Source organism: Aythya fuligula, chromosome 6 (assembly GCF_009819795.1).
Source record: "Aythya fuligula isolate bAytFul2 chromosome 6, bAytFul2.pri, whole genome shotgun sequence".
In the NCBI taxonomy this organism is placed as follows: Eukaryota; Metazoa; Chordata; class Aves; order Anseriformes; family Anatidae; genus Aythya; species Aythya fuligula.
In genome coordinates, this window is record NC_045564.1 from 8,832,693 (window position 1) to 8,852,623 (window position 19,931).

Here is a 19,931-nt window from a genome sequence, read left to right on the forward strand (position 1 = left end):
GCTTTTTTACGTGAGCTCAGGGAGCGATTTTTTAAGTCTTCTCAGTTATTGTCTATTTTTTTTATTATATTTTTTAATTGCGTATTTATAACGTCTTAGGAAGATGTAAAGCAATGCCCCTTCTGACAGGCACTGCTCAGAATTTATTATTTATTGCATGTCTTTGTTTTGCTGGTTGTCAGAACACTGACTGTTTTTAAAGAAATCTATTTTTGAGCTTGCTATTTATTGCACACTGTATTATGTATGTTTGCCTGCATAGATAATATATTTTTGTACGCTATTTAACATGAAAAATAAAACAGATACCATAAAACTGACAAGCCGCCATCCTGTCTTCCCTATATTTTGTTATAATATCATCCTGTCGGAATTATTTAGGGGTGGGGAGGACACCACAGAGAAACTTGGGCATTTAGAAATGGGCAACACCTCGGTCCACCTGCTGATGCCAGATTTATGGTGCTGCAGGGGGACACCGAGGGGAAGGGACCCCCCAGGTGCTGGCTGCAGGGGATTTGGCTCACCCTGGAGACTTCTGCACAGCTGCGAGCAATTTGCTCGTTCCTCTGCTGCAGATACAAGTAAAGGGTGGGCAAAGGGAGTGTTGTGGAAGAAGAGGTTTTGCCAGAGGGTGTTTTAATACTGGAATTAAAGAAGAAAGATAATCATCTGTGGGACTGTGCTGGTTTTGAGGGCATTTTGCACGAGGAGTGGCCAAAATAAGCCTCTAGTTCTTTTTCCTGGAGACTCTGAGCTATGGCCTTGACCCATTCAGGCCAGAAGGGACCTGAAGAGCATCTGGTCCAGCTCTGGAGTCAGCGCAGGCTGCTCGGGGACAGGTCAGGGTGAGTCACGAGCATTTCCAGGAAGAGGGATTTTGCAGCATGAAGCATGGCTAGGAAAATGAAAACTGACGGCCCATCGCTTTGGTAGGAAAACAGCTTTAAGGACCTGAAAAAGCAGGTAAAAAAACAGAGGGAATTGGTTCTTACACAGGGGTATAAGTGGGCTATGAAGAAAGGCCTTTCTCAAGATTATTTTATTCCTATTGGAGGGGAGGAAAAGCCTTATCCAGCTTGTTGTGGAACAGCCACTTTGTGCTGTCGTTGCCTCCCCCACGTGAAAGACATCACGTTGCAGAGAAGTCTGAGAGTTAAGGGTGGAGGGGAAAAAAAGTGGGTTGTGGGGTTTGTTGCCACTTGTTTTTGTACCCTGAGCCTTATGGGAAGACCCTTGCCAGGTAAAAGTGCTTGGCTGTCTTTGCAGCAAACCCAAAATGTGTCTGTGAGCTGTGCCTATCAGGAAAAGTCGTGAAGTGCCTGCTCCGGAGCGAGATGCTCCAGGTGCCCTTACTGACCTCCAGCGTGGATGTCTTCCTTCTTCCTGGTCTGAGCTTCTTAAACTTGGCTGGCTCAAAAGGCAGCTGACAAACGCTGCAGCTGCTTGTGCCTCCTGCTGCTGCCTGGGCAGGGCTTTTCTTTCAATCTCTTTTGTTCCTGAAAGAGATCAAGATAGAGGATTACAGATCGAGTTCTCTAACTGCAGCACTGTAACGATAGCTCAAGCCGCTCTGTTTAAAGCAAAACAAAAACCTTAATCACTAGTGAGCTCCTTGCTTACTAATACGCTAGCTGCTGGTGCTCTCGATGTTGTAACTCCTCCTGCTTCATTTCACTGCATTTCATAATTCAGAATAACAGCTCCCATCTCTCAGAAATCACACTGGGACCAGGAATCGTTTAGTCACGGGCTTGGGGATTCAAGGAAACCCAATTGCTTTCAATCTGCTTTGACATGAAAGATCATTTGACAAAAAACCTTCACCTTTTTGTGCGGATGACTTGCAGCTACCTGAGAGGCTGTTGTTTGGTTTTTGTTTTTTCTTTTTTTCCCAGTGCTTTGCACCAGAAGAACAGGCTGAGAGGTGGCTGCTGACAGCTGCTGGGACTCGAGGCTGCTGTGTGAGCTAGTAACGATCGCCTTCCTTGCTTCCTTTGCACTCCAGAAGTTTCTTTTTGGGCATTACCTTTGCTGCCACAACCCAGCCCCATTTCCTCGCCTTGGCTGCAGCAAAGCCCTCTGCCTGTTTCGGATAAACAGCCTGAAGCTGTCAGGGTCGGCACTAATGGACTGGACAGACAAAGGTAATGACCTCTGAGAAGGAATGAATGAGAAATATTGATGGAGAAAAGCTTCACTGAAAAAAAATGAAGATGAAAAGGCAAATAATAACAAACCAGGAGGAAGAAAGGTTCTTTCTTTTGTCCTGGGGCTGCAGGCAAAACGTGGCCTTGTAATCAGAGCATCACCCCAGTGTTTCGTTCCCTGGTTTTAGCAGTGCTCCGAGGAAGCAGCAGCTAAACTCCAGGTCACTGCCGTGCCTGATAGGTATCAGCAGAGAAACATTGATTTAATCAGAGGCTTGCAAGGTTGTTTGTTATAAAATACACACCAAATCCCAGCTGCTCATCAGGAGACACAGCCTACGGGGCCGTTTTCCCCTGTTCTTGGCATGTTTCTTCCCCGGTGCTCTGCTCACAAACCACCCACGGTGACTTTAGGGGCTGGCTTCCCATTAGGTGACACTGCAAGAACTCCTAAAACCCCTTTTTAATGCGACTTCATTAAAGCGGCGTGTGGAAAAACGCTCTGATGTTGCCGTTGTGACCACAATTACATTACAGGGATCTGCTCTTCTTCCAGACGGCTCTCAGCGGATGCGAGCTGAAGGGTGCGGGAGGCAAAGCCCTGCATGTGGCCACCACCCCAGGTGCCTCACATCAGAAAGATGCACTTTTTCTTAGCTATCTAGCCCCAAATTAGCAGCTGCAATAGCGTGAGGGCCCATTGCTACAGCTCCTGTCACACAGCATCCTCTCCGATGCTCCACAGCCACTTTTGGGGGCGGTGTGAGAGGTCAGCCTCTAATGATCTCATATGAAAGTGCGATGCTCGTGTTTGAGAGACGGAGGGGGAAAAGACAGCAGGGTTAAACCCAAAGAAGCTAACGAGGTAGAAAGCAAAGACCTGGTGAGCACTTTTCCTGCCACGCCAGGGATTTCTGTGCTGCATGCTCCCTGGCTTCCTTCGCTCTTTAACCACTGCAGATGGTGCGATGGTACCACGATCATCTCCATCCTTAAAATCAGATGCCCTACCTGAAGAGAGACAAATGAGATACAGCCTTAACCTGCTTCTCCATAAAGGCTTAAAAACATGTGGCCTTTTCTATCGAGGTTTAACCTCTTCTCTTCTGTGGGCAAAATGCGATCCCAGCTCTCCTGGCTTGCAGAGCACTTCTGAGCCTCCTCGAGTGAGCCCAGTGAGGCTGACAAGGCTGTTAGGAGGGAGAACAGCGCGCTGCTAATTGGCAGCATCTGCAAGGCTAATTGCTCAAGGGAGCAGGAGAGGGAGAAGGCCAAGTTTCTTAATGGTACGTGGGATGTAATCATATCATTGTCATCCTACGTCCCATTGTTTCCCACCCCGCCCTCCCTTCTGACTAAGCAAGCGCCCCAAGGTGTTGGAGAAGAGCATGACGTTGTTCCACTTTTACTTTTCTTTTAGGAAAGTTGTCAGTGTTGCACTTTGCCCAGCGATTTTTCCACTAGTGAAAGTCCTCGCTCCCCTTTTCTCATTTCTACTCCTTCTCCTTACTTGCTTCTCGTTCTTGTAGGGCTCATTTCAGATCACCTCTACCTTTCTGGTGCTTCTTTGCGGCGGGGTCTTCTACTTCATCTTTCAGTAGCTGGAGTGTGTTTGGATAGAGAGCTGGAGTTTATAAAGGAAGAGCACAGAAAAGTTGTGCTTAGGAAAGCCACGAGGATCACAATTGCCCATCAAGGCAGGAACTGATACCTCTAACAAAACACAGACTTCTCTGCTCCATCCAGCAGAGAAAAGTACGGGTTAAATAAAAGCTTTAAAAAAAAAAAAAGGACAAAAGAAACCATAAATATTCTTACATAGAGGGATAGTTTAAATGCAAGACGTTTGTTTCATCTCTCTAGCTTCAAGAACAGCGGCTGCTGGGCAATGAGAAACCGTCGGCTCATTATCTGAAATCCAGTAAAGGCAGAGTCTTGGTTTTGTGTGACATACCAGGTGGTGTCTGGAACTGCTCAGAATTTTGCTGTGTGGAACATGGAATATTTTCCAGGTTAAAGAAACAGCGATGGGGAAATGAAACATGAATGTTTTCTTACCGTTATTTTCACTAGTCACCAGGTAATAAGTGATGCAGAGATATAAATATAGATCTTACATCATGAAACTGCTTAATAAACTACAATTATTTCCTGAGGTGCTGAACAATTTAAGACTTTTCACCTCTTCAGCAGCTCTGAAAATACCTAGTTTTGATTGCACAAACATGCAAGGTGGAACCCACTGGGAAAGTTTTCACTGGAGCAGTTTGACTGAATCAGCCTTTGAAAATCAAGGTCCTCTACTTGTTGCAGAAAGTATTTCCCAAGATCCTGGCTTCCTCACTCTTGAGTGATTGAGGGATTAGCTTCAGGAGCATCTTTCACTACAATCTTGAGTCTCAGGGATAAAAGGAGGTGAGAGAATGAGGGAAAAAAAAAAAAAAAAAAAAAACAGTAAACTGTAAAACACAAAGCAAAAGAAGGAACAAAAATGAGTTTAGAAAATATGCCTTTAGGAAGTGTGTGCATGTGCCACATATCCCTTGTGATGCCTATTTTGTTAATATGACATTAATTTCATTTTTAGCAGACTACCTTTTGTACAGGACCACAGTAAGAACAGGAGACTCTTGCTTCCAGCAAACAGCGCTGCTGCCTTGCAGCCTGCACTGTCTGAAGAAAATGAGTAACCAGGCCATGGCTTCAGATTAATCTGATTTTCAAAGATTTTTCTTCACGCTGCAGTGAATTGGAACTATTAAGTGGTTCCAGAAGGTCACCGAACATCAGATGCTGCGTTCTGCTCATCGCTACTCAGAGGAACTGGTGGAGGGTACAAGGGGACCTGTCACCGTTACAGCCTGTGCCAGACAATATTGGCTCGCCTTTAATTAGTCTTTAGAGGAGGCAGCAGTTTGTTGACAGCACCTTCACGAATTGGCTCATAAAAATATTTTATTAATCCCAGCACAGGTCACGGCCACCAGATATTAACTGAACTGCCGTACTGTGGAAAGGGGGAGGACAGCTGTTGGTACCTGAAGATAAAATAGAAAGGAGGTTTCTTGGCTTTCCTGAAGGAAGCACATTTTGGATTGGCCCTTACACAGCAGCTGAGTTTGGCTGCTTAGTTTGGATGGGGCATCTTAAGGCTTATAAATAATAATAATACTTGTGACTCTGGCCTGCTCGCTGAACTTTGAGCTTTGGTAGTGGGCAGTGCTTTCCACAAGAGAATCAAACCGGCAAAAAAGCAGATGATATCCATCAGTATCTTGAGCCTTCAGACTCGTCTTTTTCAGGATGTTGCCATTACGAGGCAAACATTTAAAAGCCAGGAAATGGCAGTGCTGAGGTTGACTTTGCAGCCTCTGTTTGCGCCAGCAAGCATTATGACAGGATCTGCCATGTAGGACTGAGTCTGCTTCAGAGCATGAAATGGCTTTGGCTTACTGATGCTGAAGGTGCAACTATCCTCAAGCCATCTTCTCATTTCCTGACTGCATTGGAAGTTTGGAAGCAGAATTACGCAGAGGCATTTCTACGCACCCACTGCCAGGCACTGCCAGGGAGGAGGCAGACCAGGCAGCCTCCTGCATCTCTGCCGCTACGCCACGAGCTCATTTTGTGTCTGTTTGTGCTTGGGTTCACCTGCAATCAGAAAAACAAACTGAGGTGTAGCTTTCTAGATATCTTTTTAGATTATTTTCCCCTTAAAGTTGGCAGTTTTTAAACATCCCAGGTGGTACGTGTGGAACAGCTATGGAGATGGGTAGGAAAGGGACTGCTATCTTCATGGTCTCTAACCACTGTCAACATATATTCACGTTTTGGTGGGATTTTATTCACTCTTGCTTTCTACCTTGCTGAAGACAGAGAGCAGCGGGCAGTTTTTTCTAAACACTTTCTTCATTTTTCATCTGCAGATTTTTTCTGTCTAAAAACAAATAATTTTTTTTAACAATCTTTTCCAATAACCTTGTGAAAGGGTTAAGACACTATAAGGTTTCTAAGTTGTGGCTCTCCACTGGATTAACTAGATTTGACTGAGCTAAATTCTTTTCTTGTTTGTTTGTTTGGCTTTTTTTTTTTTTTTTTTTTTCTTCAGTTAAGGAGAAGCAGTATTATTCCTGTGATGTTTAGAAAGTAATAAGTATTTTAATAGCAGCCTGCCAATCCTTCCTTGTGTCTGGTCTCTGGCTTTATCAAACCTTTTAACCCGGAGGCTTCTCTAATTGCTTCATTTTGGTTCCCCTATTCATTGCATGCTACGGGATGGAAGAAGAATTCAGCGTTATGCGTGTAGTTAAGTTTTATGGGTCACAGCCTGATCAGGGATGATTGTGCAGGTTTCTAAGGATTGCGGTGGTGAAATTAGCCCAGACCCAGGATACTAAATAGTCACTTTCACTCAGAAACAGAGGCTCGGGCTGGGAATGAGGGGATGTTTGTGCTCAGAAAGATAAATGCCAGGCGCTGGGACAGGTTGCCCAGGGAGGTGGTGGCGTCACCGTCCCTGGGGGTGTTCAAGGAGAGGCTGGACGTGGTGCTTGGGGACACGGTTTGGTGGGTGATGGTGGTGGTAGGGGATAGTTGGACCAGCTGATTTGGGAGATTTCTTCCGACATTGCCAATTCCGTGGCTTTTATGACACAATTTAACCAACACCCCGGCCCCCTCCCAACCCCACAAAATGGCGACGGCCATTTGCCACCACACCACATCTCGCGAGATCTCAGCGGCGGGCGGGGCGGCGGGGAGAAGGGGGGGCAGAGGCACCGCGGGGTCCCGCCCATTTCCGGCGCGGCGGGCGGGCGGGCGGCTGCGGGAGGAGGAGGAGCCGCCGCCGCCCCTGCCCCGGGCCGGCCCCGGGGCTGGCCTTGGCCCCGCAGCCGGGCCCTGACGCGGCGCTCAGGTAGGTGCCGGCCGCCCCCCGCCACCCCCGGACCGGACCCGGCCTCGGCAGCCGGCTCCGAGCTGGCCCCGGGCGGCCGCGGCCCGCCAGGCCTCGGGGCCGGGCCTTGCGCTGCCCCCCCCTCCCCTTTAACCCCCGGTTTCCGCGGGCAGCGCGGCCGCGGGCGCCCTCTGCGCCTTTCCGTGAGGCAGCGGGGGGGAAACTGCCCCAAAACACCGCGTGGGGCACGGGTCGGGGCTGTGCTTAACCTCTGCCTTGAGCCCGGCGCCTGTGCCTGACCTTCCTGTGCACAAAAACCATATATTGTGCCTTATTACACCTTATTGTACCCTATTACACCTTATTGTGCCTTATTGTACCCCATTGTGCCTTATTACACCTTATTATGTTTTGTTATACCCCCCTGTGCCTCACTGTACCCCATTGCACCTCGCCGTGCCCCACCAGCTGCCGCCTGGCTTCGCGCTGCTTCAGGACGCGTTTTCCTTCCCTTCCAGCCCCTGTTAATTATCTCCCTCTGGTTCATCGCCACCTTCCCCACACCCAGCTGTCGCTTCTCTTCCGCCCTACCCCCCCGTCCTTCCAGCAGCGGGGTCCGTTTGGTCTTTGCTTTAACCCCCCCCAGCTTCCCCAAGGGCCTGGAGGAGCAGTGACAAGGCTGGCAGGCCAGGGAGGGTTTTTCTGCTACCTGTTTTCTCCGGGACAGAAGCAGATAAGCAAGGGAAACAACCGCTGTCACAGCCCAGCTGATAAACTTCAGGGCTGGCTCACACGAGTGGAAGAAGCACCCAGAAAAACCTCGCATCGAGCCTTGGCGCTTTTCATTTTGCTCGTCGTCTTCTCAGTGGTTTCCTTCCCTTGCCTGTGTCGTGTTTTGGCTGATTCTGTTCCATGCCATGCAAGCTGGTGTTACGTGAGCATCCTCTTCGTGGCCTGGTGCCTGCTACGCCGTAACTGTCTGCTCTTCTGTTCCAAATACTTTGTGTAAAGGCTGCTGACTTTTTACAAGCTTTTTGCCTTTATTTTGCTCAATTGACGTGTATGACTAAAGGATAAACATTACCCCAATTTCATGGTGGTAGGGCCTGAAGGGTATTGGTCTTGTTAGCATTATTTTGGCTTTGGCCATGCTGTTAAGGAGAACAAGTTGCCTTCCAGCAGGGGCAGGGTGTCTCAGGGCACAGCAGGTGGAACATTTCCTTTTGACTTGGGCTTTGTGCCCACCTTTGTTGCAAGTTATTTATCATCACAGTTACCTTCTGATAACTGGTGTACCGAATCTCTCTCCATTTCAGCCACCAAATCTCTGTACGTAATTTCCTCTGCCCTGTGAGGAGCGCTGGGTGTTGCTGCTGTGCACTGCAAAGAAAATCGTGCTCCTTGCAGCCCAGACCCCTTCCATTCCTTGTGTCCTGCTCGCTGACTCAACGCTCGCTTCCCAGCGCCGCGGAGCAGTTCCAGGAACCCCTCCCCTCCCTTCCCGCTGCTCTTTGGCCAGCCAAAAAGCGTTGTCACGAGGGACATGGGCGAGGATGGTCCCAGCGGGGGGATTCTCCCTGTAATGCTTTGGATTCTCTCCACAGCTCTTTTTTTGAAGGGCTGATGTGAAGCCGGGGTGCGCTGTGGAGATGGAGCAGCGAAACGAGATTGTAAACAATGATGAAAGCCTGACCTTTCTCCGGGAAAACTGAACTTCCTCTTGGCCTCACACGCTGCAACTCCCTCAGCATTCATCTCTGAAACAAACCCGCATTCTTCAAACACCCTGCTCCATCCACGGCTCTAACAGCAGCCACTAACTGCATGCATCTCGGTCTTTGAGTGCAGAGAACATCATCGTAGTTGCAGAATGTGGCTGACCGTAGCCTATTTCTGTATTGTTTCCCTTAGTTCTTTGGGTTTTGGTAATCAGCTTTGTTCTGATTTCTGTTCTAGACTGAAGGCAGCAGTAATGCTAACGCTGGCAAGCAAGCTGAAGCGGGATGATGGTGTCAGAGGACCCCGTACGTCCAGCCCAGCTTCTGACTCGACTCGGAGGGTGTCTGTTCGAGACAAACTGCTGGTTAAAGGTGAAAGGAGCTTACACTGAAATGTCATGGGTTTACAGCTTACAGGGCTCCAACAGTAAATCTGGGGTAAAATGATTTCCAGAAGTATTCTTAAAGCTGTTTGTGACTTGCTTTGTGATTTTGGGTGCAGGGTATAGACATGCATACATCGAACCACTAATGGTGCCCTGCCTGCAGGACAGTGATTTTCTTTGGGTAATGCACAGCCTAAAAACCTTCCCCCTTATGCTGTTGAAAAATTAATCCATCATTGGGAACTGTACGGTGTCACGTTATGATAAAATGTCGGCCCAGAAGTGTTGCTAGATATATAGGAGCAGAGTATCATTTGACTTGACAGGAAGGTATTTTTTGAGCAGAAACCATAACAACTGCCTGTGAGAGGAAAGTAAATCCTAAAACTAGCACCAGTGTTCTGCTAGTCATTAATGGTGTAAGATAAGAGTCAATAAACTTTAAAAAGTGTCAAAAAAACAAAGGCCTACACAGAAAGATTTTTCTTAGGCGTAGAGTCTGGAAGTTGGGGAAGAAGTAGAGAATGGAGGGGAAAAAACAAAGCTACTTTTTGTAGAACTGAGTTGCTCCTGTGGGTTGCTCAAATTTTCTCTCTCTGTGTTGCTCCAAGGACAAGGAGTTTCAATTCACTTTAAATTCTGATTAACTCTTGTGAAGAGCTTGCTTTAGACTTCCAGTTTGGGGTTGTGTCTGGACCAGTGAGGTTCCTTTCACTTCAGAACTTCAGGTGGCTGTGATAGATTTGCAAGGAAGCTGGTGGGAGCCTGGCAGAGTAGTGGTAAGGAGAGGCCGTTGGTGATGTTTGGATGGGCTGCAGGTATCAGATGTCAGCTCCAGAAAGGGTGAAAGGCCAAGCTCTGTCTCCTGGCAGCTGGGAATTAAAAGCTGTGAATTAAATAGCATTCCTGGATCCTTTCTGGCCTCACGTTGGGCCAAAGCTTCAGAGGTACTGGGTCTGTGCAGCACTCACCCAGCAGCTGACACGCGGTGGGCTGCCTTGGAAGCGTAGCTGAGGGTGATTTTGGAGCAGCACCCTAAATCCCACCTCGCTCCAGGAGCTGGCAGTATGGGCTGAGGTCTGATAGCTGCCTGCTTGGTGACACTGCCCTGTGGAGAGATATTTTCCTCTTCCCAGTCCATGCAAAGCTGGCAAGTGTCTCGTCAGCCCTGCAGGCAGGTGTCTGGGGGTGTCACCCACACACAGGACCTTTTATCTGGGGGTAAGGACAGCCGTGTCGGTGCTGACAGGGAGCACGGTCTGGGAAAGTGTTGCGGGATCCCTCTGAAGGATTCATTTGTCACGCCGATAACCCCGTGGTGCTCGCTGTGTCGTGTACACGGGCTGGTAAACACAGCAGTGGCATTTGGAGTCGGGGTTAGATGGCCTCGACCTCCGCTGCTGATAAACGCAGGCGGTGCTTTCACACTGAAAAACCGAGTGTGGCCAGCTGCACCTGCCTGCCAGCTGTGATCAGCCGTGGCTCAGGGTGCCGTGCTGTTGGGGTTATGCCAGGGGCACGGTCTGGAGGAAGAATCCCTGTCCCTAAAGTTTTGTGAAGGGAAGTAATTCAGAGACAGCTGGATCTTCCCTCGCAGCTGCTTTTTCCCTGGGGTGATGATGTTGTGGTTTGGAAGCTGGCTGTCCCCTGGTGATCATCCCTGCAAAATACCAGAGCACGTTTAGGTTCTGTGACGTTAATGTTATCTAATCAACACGGCTACTAAATTGGATCAAAAACAAAGGGCATGTCAGCAGCAGCCCCGTGTCTGCTTCTTGATCACAAAGGCTGTCACTCAAACTGCTTTTGTTTTTTGTTGCTCTGCATCTAAGCAGCATCTGGTTTTATCTCACCACTGCTGCTTAGCTTGATTGCAAGTGACAGCTTGAGCTAACTTAATTTCTAAGAAAGCAAGCTAGCGTGCTTTATTCCTCGGTCTTCAGCACGTCTGGGTTTGCAACCAGATTCAGGCAGCCTGAACGTGTCAGGTGTGTACGAGCCTGAAAGAAACCAAGTGGGAAACTGGCCTCAAAAATGAGGTAGATGTGCACTGTAAATGAAAATTAGGAGAATCCCTAGATTGGCTTTTTTCAAGCCTTCAGGTACAGTACTATCCCTTGGCACAGTAGTAGGCGAGGAAAATAGAGAGATGAGAATAAAATTGTACTTCTGAGAATAAAAAGACCTTTCTTCATTAGCACTCCTGAGATAATCTCAGGCGTTGTTTAGAAAATTCAGCATTAACTTCTGCACGTTGTGTGACCTCAGTCACGCAAGTTTTTCTTTATCAGTGATGCTTTTATGCCCCCCAAAGAGACATCCCTTATTTTGGGAGAAAACAGTGGAAAGCTCCTTGGTAAATGAGCGATGTATTTATTGAAGGGGAAACCAGTTCACGATCAAATGCTTGCAGGGTACCTGTGATAGTGTAGAACCAACAGGGCACCTGAATCCTTACAGAGTGAGAGCTTTCTAACCCCAGTGGCTCGCTGTAGGTATGGGTGTCAGGTTGGTGAGTTCAATAACAGAACACACAGAAGCTAAGCGTGGGGTTTGGTAGTGTTTTGTTCAACAACCAACATCTGGAATGACATGGAGAAGAAAGAGTAAGAAGATATGTTCATCGAGAACCTGTTGGTTTCAGGCAGGTTGTTTGCCTTCTCACCCCGATCCGTACAGCTGCACGGGTCAGAGGAGCTCGGTGTGGAAAGCTGTAAGACAGGTGAGGATTAGGGGGCAAACAGCATTTTACTGCTAGGAGCAATGCTTAGAGAATTGAGATTTTGTTAGAGCTCCAAAGTGTTTATCTTCATCTCTCACAGCCTTAAAGATGCACGCTACACAGGAGAGGGGATTCTGGGACAAAACCAGGAGAAATAAGTGCTGCAGTGGATGTGAAGGCTAATTTCAGTCGAGGAAGCAACGCTTTTTCTGTGCACTTAAAGTGCAGCGGGAAGCAGATGTTTGAGTTGTGGCGGGGCGAGTAGACAAAGCACCGTGTGTCGTGCTGAGCTGGGGACAGGGAGCAGAGCAACGCGACGACAGTTTGTGCCTGACTGGATATAACCTGCACGCGGGTCTGTCGTAAAGCATATGCCTGCACACATGCCAGTGTGTGTGTTCCTATTTCTGGCCCGAGAATTGCCGTGGCTAGGGAGAATTATTGTTTGTGAAATCGGTTATAAATAGCTCCGGCTGCTTGTGCTGAGCTTTCTCCCGTTCTGCAGAGTTCCTCGAGCTGTTCCGGGGATGTCAGCGGTGTGCAGTCAGCTCTGTTAAGCCTGTGGTGGGCTGGAGTTCAGCCCCTGCCTTTTTAGCCTTTTGGTGTACCCTCTGGAGCTGTTAAACCATTCCACGTTGGTATTTGAGGGGTGCACACAGGAAACCTTTTGGTTCTTCAGCGTCCAAGCTGCAACCTGTCCGTGCCAGGGAGGAAAGCCAGCGGGGAGACAGTGAGTTACTGGTTCCAGGCAGCGCACGCAGGACGCTGCACATACACAGTCCTTGGGCTGCTGCAGCAGTTGGACACTGTCCGTGCTGGTAGGTTGTGTTTCAGATTGCTCCAAATGTTCGGTGTTCTTCCATCCTGCTCTCCTGTATGCAGGTGTTTTGGGCAGTGCCTGAATTGGGGGCCTTTGTCCTTTTTTTTCAGTGGAGACTGGGATTTTAAAGAATGCAATGGTGATTTTTTTTATGTGAAACACATAAGTCAAACAAGCATCGTGCTTGCTGCAGCGTCCAGGCAGGTTTGGGATGCACAGATACAAGGAGAGTGCTGGGGAATTAGTGAGCTGTTAATTGTGTTGAGATCAGTTTGGATTCTGTGCCAAAAAACCTCCCCATATCTGAAGCTTAATCATAATTTGCTTTAGATGTATATTTTTCAGAGCTGGTGTTCAGATCTCATACACGTTGTCAGCCCACATTAATAGCTGGTGGCTGTGCAGGCTAGAAAGTGAAGTGAGAAATCAAGCAAGGGAAAAGAAAACCTACAGGAAATGCAGATACGCACTTGATTAGGTTTCCTAGAACTTGAAAAGTAAAAGGGTGAGGTAGCTTCCTGCATCTTCCTGTAAAAGGTACAAGCAGCTGTCAGTAAGGCTTTGGTGTAAAGTAAAGACGAGGGAGGAAGCAGCAGGTCTCCCTAAGAGGGCAGCGTGGGGAGAGAGAGGGGTTTAGGGACAAAGGCTGTGGCACCGTGCTTGGAGGCAGCCCCCAGAAGGTGATGTAGACGAGCCGGGAGGTTTGGACGGTGCCAGCTTTTGAAATGCCAGTGCTGTGTGCAGCAGAAGCCTGGCGCTCGGCTCTTGGCAGAGCTGGACCCTCTCATCACACCAGGGCGCGCTTGCCTTCCTCCGTGGGGCAGGGGAGCAGCTTCAGTAATGAATTGTGTGGCTGAAAGAGAAATTTCAAGGTAAATCTTCAGCGAGGCTTAATTATATTCTAAGTGAAAATTGATTTACGGCGTGGCTTAAATTACATCTGCCAATTTGGGCTTCAAGTGTGGTGTTATGCTTGCGTAAATAACAGTGTTTTGTTTTTTTCTTTCAACAGAGGTTGCAGAACTTGAAGCTAATTTACCTTGTAAGTATAGCATTTCATGGCACGTGTTTTCAGGGGGAAAGGACCGTTCGTCTGACTGTTTTGACTGACATGTGAATGCTGCTGATGGATTGGTTAACTGGAGGGCAAGCTGCCCAAAACTCTGCCAGCCCCAGGTTATCGTTGTTGGAGTCGTGGGGCCTTGCTGGTGCCCTTTGGAAGGGGATCCCATTGATCCTATTGCTCCTCTGGTTACCTTACAGAACCTGACTGCTGGTGCAGTGCGAGCTTCCTTGTCACAAAACCCCGAAGTTACCTGGAGCTGAAGAGTATGCTCACTGCCTCGCTGCTGTTTCTCCTCTGTTTTTTATTTAAAAAACTTGAAATGCTGATTTAGAGGCAGGGCAAATAGCTGAGTTCTCAGGAAGCGTGCTGTCAGCCTGCTGCTTTTTTGTTTCTTATATTACTTATTATGCACACCCTAACCTGGTGTGCTATTTAAGTGGACATAATAATGAAAACTAGTGACAAAAGGACCAAGATTCCTGGAAAAGGAGCTTGGGAGCTACCACGTAGCAGGCGTGGAGGCACTTCGAGATCCCATCACTGGCTCTACGTAACTTCCCCTGGTGCGTGCTCTTATTTCAGAGCCCAGGAGAGAGCGAGGTGTGAGCTGCTCGCTGCAGCCTCTGAGCTCATGTGCAGGGTGCTGCCGTGCCGTGCAGTCACACTGCCTGCCCATATGCTTATCTCCCCCAAAAATGCAGTGAATGTGCCCTCTGATTACGCTGGCAGGTAACCCGCTATGTTTCCAGTCTTCTCCATCTGAGAAAAGCTTTGGCTGTTTTTTTTTCCCCCCTCCAGGTTAGACCTCTGAGTGCTTCTTCTGCTGAGCCTCTTCTATTTGCATGCCTCTAAATCAGCTGTCAGGTCTCAAAAATCAGCCTTCTCAGTGTGCAGGCTGCCTGATGGGAGGAATTGAGGGGCGAAAAATACAGACGAGAAGCAGCAAAAAGGGATGGCATGAAGGAGCATTATTTATCTCTTCCTTTCTGTCCGCTCTTCTGTCTTCGAGGCAATTACAGAGCTCTTACACAGTAGTTTTAGCTTTTAACTTTTTTGCTTAGACTCCTCTGTGCGATAATAAGGTGTTGAAAAATGTATTTTGGGGTTTGTAGCTATTATGCTGAATGCATTACTAGGGTTTGTGTAAGCTCCTACTTATTCCTGCAGGCAAATAGGATCTGTAGCTTTGCTGCTATTTATCTTCTTGACGAAGGAAAATAACACAGCCAGCTTGATGGATTCAGAAGCTAAAGGCTGCATAATATGGATAATAATGTATCCATGGATATACGTGTCTGCTGCCAGCTTGACATCTTGTCTGTGCCATAACCCAGAAAGGCCAGCGCTGTGCATGAGAGGCAACTACTTTGTGCCATCAAAAGCAAACAAAGGGCTGTTATGCTCCCAGTTGCATCTGTTGAACTGAAACTACTGACTAGTTTCCTAACAGCCCCCACAAAACCTCGCAGATGGATGTTTTCACTTCTTTTTTTTCACTTGTCCTTCATTCTCATTATTGTCCTTAAATTCCTCTAGCCTGAGAATAAAAAGTGTTTGTGTTGAACCTTCACAGCCTTTGCTCCGAATACATGTACTTGCTAATAACATTAAAAAAAAAAAACAAAAAAAAACACACAAATATGCAGTAGTTGTACATGCACATCTTGAGGCAGTCTTGGACGCTGCATATGCCTGCAGTATCTGTTTGATTTCCACTCACCTACCAACTTCTGAACAGTGCAGTAGCTGCAGTCACTCTGCAATCATGATGTCTGGAGCAGTCAGGTCATCAAATCCAAGCAGCTCCTGGCTGATTGTGAAGCCTGGGTAGGAGGAAATGTTGCCTCATGAATTAAAATGTGCACGTTGCCAATGCAGCATTAGTTTGCTAATTAAGCCCTTTTTTAACAACATTTCAGTACTGAAATTCATTATAAAAAGCCCTATTGAAACATAGACTCTTTCTTTCCCCTTGCCCTTTTTATTTTGGTGCAAAAGCCTGAAAAAAACTAATTTTCTTTCTAAGAGCTAATTTTTGAAGGGATAGGGCAGGGATGTGACTGCCTGTTAGGGGTTTGAACCTTGCCTTGGGTGCGGTAAAGCAGCCTGATCGTGGCACCCAGCTGGGGTGAGAAACAACTTTGTTCTACAGGACATCTGATTTGGGATGGTGCTGTCATCTCGGCATGCCTCGTAGTATAAATAAAAATAAATATAAATACTTTGCTAGCATAGGGCTGTGGTTGCAAGACCTCTTGGGAACTGCAGTGTGTTATCTATCAGATGTTAAGATGCACAGGTTACTGCTAAAGAATTTGTAAGGAAGAAATGCTGCTTCTGGATGCTGACGTGTAGCATCTGTGCAGAAGGTAATTCTCTTGGTGTTTTCAAATCCGTGAGACAACGTGGTTTGCTGAAAGGAAATAAACTTCCTCACAGCTCAGAGAAGTGAGGTTCGATTACTGCAGGTGAGCTCCAGCTGTAGGGAGAAGAGGCACTTGAAAAGAAAATGTAGGAAGTCAGGTGACTGGAATGTGGGGATTAATCAGGGTGTGAATTTGGAGGATATGAAAGGTGATATATTTGTCTTTCCACCAATGGAGATACACTTGTCTGATGCAAATTGCTCTTTTGCTTCACAGGTACATGTAAAGTGAATTTTCCTGACCCAAACAAGCTTCATTACTTTCAGCTAACTGTAATCCCAGGTAATTTTCTTTTAAAAAGTTGTTCTTGTTTCTGTGTGTGTTGGTGGTTAGGGACCATAATGCAAAGACTGCTAAAAAATACAATAAACCTTCTAATCAAGGAAAGACTGGCTGTAACACAGTGATTATTTTATAGGGTCAATTGAAAAATTGGGCTGGATTTAGAGTACTAGTTGGTAATAAAAATGCCATTACAATCAGGCAGGCTCAGTAAGTAATCAGGCCTTATTTGCTCATTTTGATCAAAAACATTTTTTTTCTGAGCCAATTTCAAGTCATTTTATTAGCTGAGAAAAAAAACTTGGGCTATTTCTAGAGAAATGAATGTTTTACAGCCCCGTTACGTTGCAGATTTATGCTTTTCTAGTGATTACTTGGTTCTGTTGTTGGAAAGGTAGATCACAGGTGTAACACTGCTGGAAAACATCAAATTATGCATGTCTGAAGACGCTTAACAAGTAGGAGTCTCTTTGTGTTTGAATGTCCGAGTGTGTGGAAATTAGATCTCTTAATATGACTTAAGTATGCTGCAGAGCATCTGCTGGCAGGTTGTTCAGTAAAACAGAGCCTCAGAACCACCTTCTCAGAATTCATCACTTCAGGTGAGTTTCTTAATAGTAACCTGAATTTATGGAGTTAGCTCACGGCTGTTAGGGAGTAGAAAGCTGTGCTTGTGTTCTGTGGGCGAATTTGCATGGGATTTGCATCTCTCTAAACTTCAGGAACACTTTTTGTCTGTTCCCTTTGAGACTCCACAACAATTCAGATGAGGGCACTGATATGTGCTGTACACGGCACGTGTGAGTGAGGTGTGCTGGGATCAGTGCCTCCTTGCCAGCTAATTCTGGTAGATTTTTGTAGCTGTTTATTGACAACAGAACTTGTGTGCAGTGTGATGGTCATTGTGATGTCCTACCTTATGCAATTAATGGTTTACATTTAATAGGGTTGTAGGAATAGTTTTGCTAATCAGCATTTTGGTATCAAATAAACACTAGATGTCACTGTTGCTTCTTATTACCCCAAATCAACGATCGCTTCCTTGGCAGTAAGAATCCTGGGTTATCTTTTAACATATTAATTCATTGCAACCCCTTTTGGGGATGGAAAAATGAGTAAGGCTGCCCTAGTCTGTATAATGAAAAATAATGCAGGTGCTGTTGTCAAACTTCTAACCCCTCGCTGTATGTAGGAGGTGTATTCACGTGTATTCGGTGAGTGTTAGTCTGTTTGCACCAATTAATTGTCCTTCAGTTTGTGAATGCTTCCTTGTTATGTTTTGGAAATGAGCTGAATTCTTGAATTCATCAGAGCATGAATCAGGGATGTCTTCAGTATGATGGCTTCTTTGTTAAGGTGTCTAAATACGTAATCATTTGATTTGTTTGCTAACTGCTGTGCAGCAAGATGTTGCAGTCGGGAGGCAGCCCTGGAGTGCAGTGCATGGGTTCTGTGCTGGCTTCGTTGCTGAAATGATCCCAGGAATGAGACGATCTTAATTAACATTTTGTTGCTCTAAATATAGCTGCACAGCTGAAGTCTCTGCAGTTGCAGCCTGAGCGAGGTAAACATCTATTTTCAGGTACAGAATCTTGTGATCGGCTGCAACTCAGCACAGCCCCGTCAATGCAGAGCACGACACGGACAAGAAAATCTTTGTAGCTTTCTAATTACTTTTATTATAGAGAAGTTCTTCTTTTTGTTTTTTCTTTAGAGAATGCTAACTCTGTTTTCTCAGGGATAGCAGAGAGGCTGCTAAGTGGTTGTCCTGGAACTTTTCTGGCTCAAGAGGGACAAAACCCTTGTCTGGAGGCAATTATTTTTGTAGTGTCTATGCAGTGCTGCATGAATCTTGACAGTTAGAAGGCAGAGCCAGTTCTCCTCCCGCCTGCAAGTGTCTCTGGCATTGCACTGCCAAATTACTTGTAGGAATCCTGCTCACACACGTGGTTCTGAAGGGAGAGCTTTGCAAATACCTCTGTGGCTCTCCAGTTGCAGAACGAGAGCTGGGCTCAGGGAGTATCTGATGCCTTCTTGCAGTTTTCACTGCTCAGGGCTGCGTAGGAAGCGTGTGGCAGCCAGGTTTGGTAGGCTGCATCGTGAGCTGGTGCTTGCAGGCTCACACCTTTGGGCTCTGAGTTTGCTTATCTGCAGTCAGAAGCTGCATCCTTCCATGGAAGATCTGCTGAAGGCGTGCTGATTGTTCTAAATTCACGCTTTACGCTTACATTTCTTCTTCTGATCAACATTAAAGCCTGAATTCTGTAACTGCACTTTGTAGGGAACCCTACCCCAAGACAGTTTCCCAAAGTTGCCATGAAGATACCAACTGAAGATGTTTGACATTGGAAGTGCCTTCTGCAGTCTGGCCTTATTTTGCTGACAGTGTTGCTGGGCGCTTTGTTTTACGCACTCATTTTGAACGTGGCTGGTTGTGAAAGGACAATAAAAGAAGCTTCTTTGGGTTTGAATAAGAAAATAAACTAACATCAAGCAGAAATACTTCCAGCTCCTTTGTTCTCCACGTCCCACCATAAGCTTTCTTAGTATTTAATGTCACAAAATCATTCTGGTGGCTGAGTTTCAAATGGAAATGAATTTTCAAAAAACTTTGACCAGGATGACTGTTAATTTCATGCAAAAAGTATTACTTTAACTTGTGCTCGAGAATTTTTGTTTCCTTTACGGTGCAGCTCTGCGTGGTGCACGATGAGGGGAGGTATAGCAGAGAAAATGGCTAAAAAAATAGACTTTATTGCCATATTGTGTGCAGGCTGCGTGTTCCTGAGGCAGGTTCTGCTGGTTTTTGCTGCTGTCTGAAGCAATTGTTCTGTCCCTTGTGCCATCGAAGCAATTGTTCTGTCGTTGGAAAAAGTGCCCTTATGGCACCATTTGCCTCTTATTTCTGCACCAGCACCTTATTGGATCCAAAGCCAGACGAAATAAAGAGATGGCTGCTACAACCCAGGTGCTCCTGCTCCGCTTGGAGCCCAAAATTGGAAGCTGAGACACGGTAATGACTTTGCAGGGGAGGGTGAGTTGGGTGGCTTGTACACGGAGACAACCAGAGGAAGGTGTAGGGTTAATGGGATCTCCCAGACAGTTGGGGAGGTTCGGGTTGGCGTGCTTCGAGTCGCATTCTTCAGGGAATTCCTACAGAGCCTGTTTTCTGTTTGGCATGCCACGAAATGCCGAATGTCAGCGAGCATGGCTGAGCAATCAGCAGTGCTGATTCAAGGAGCTGCTGTCAAAAGCACATCCTTTGTGGCCTGCCCTAATTATCACGCGTTTTCTTTTAAAGCAGCAGAATAACTTTGCATCTTCACAGCACCTTTAACCATCAAACCACCTCGCAAACACAAACTACGATCGGAGTCGGGCTGGTAGTAATGAAACTCAAGACTGAAGTGGGAGGAATGTTAATACAGCTTGAAGACAGAAATTTAAGCAGCAGGAGAAAATCAGGA

General features: G+C 46.8%; 1 protein-coding gene across 1 annotated transcript in view; it reads left to right on the top strand.

Annotated features, from left to right (window-relative positions):
• The first annotated feature begins 7,006 nt into the window (after positions 1 to 7,006).
• The window catches only part of UBE2F (ubiquitin conjugating enzyme E2 F (putative)), a 60,207-nt gene continuing 47,282 nt past the window's right edge, over positions 7,007 to 19,931 (top strand). Inside the window, exons 1-4 of the mRNA XM_032189883.1 lie at positions 7,007 to 7,065; positions 9,001 to 9,134; positions 13,703 to 13,732; positions 16,399 to 16,464. Coding sequence (XP_032045774.1) covers positions 9,017 to 9,134; positions 13,703 to 13,732; positions 16,399 to 16,464 — 214 coding nt within the window. The 5' untranslated portion in view covers positions 7,007 to 7,065; positions 9,001 to 9,016. The remainder of the gene's footprint in view (positions 7,066 to 9,000; positions 9,135 to 13,702; positions 13,733 to 16,398; positions 16,465 to 19,931) is intronic.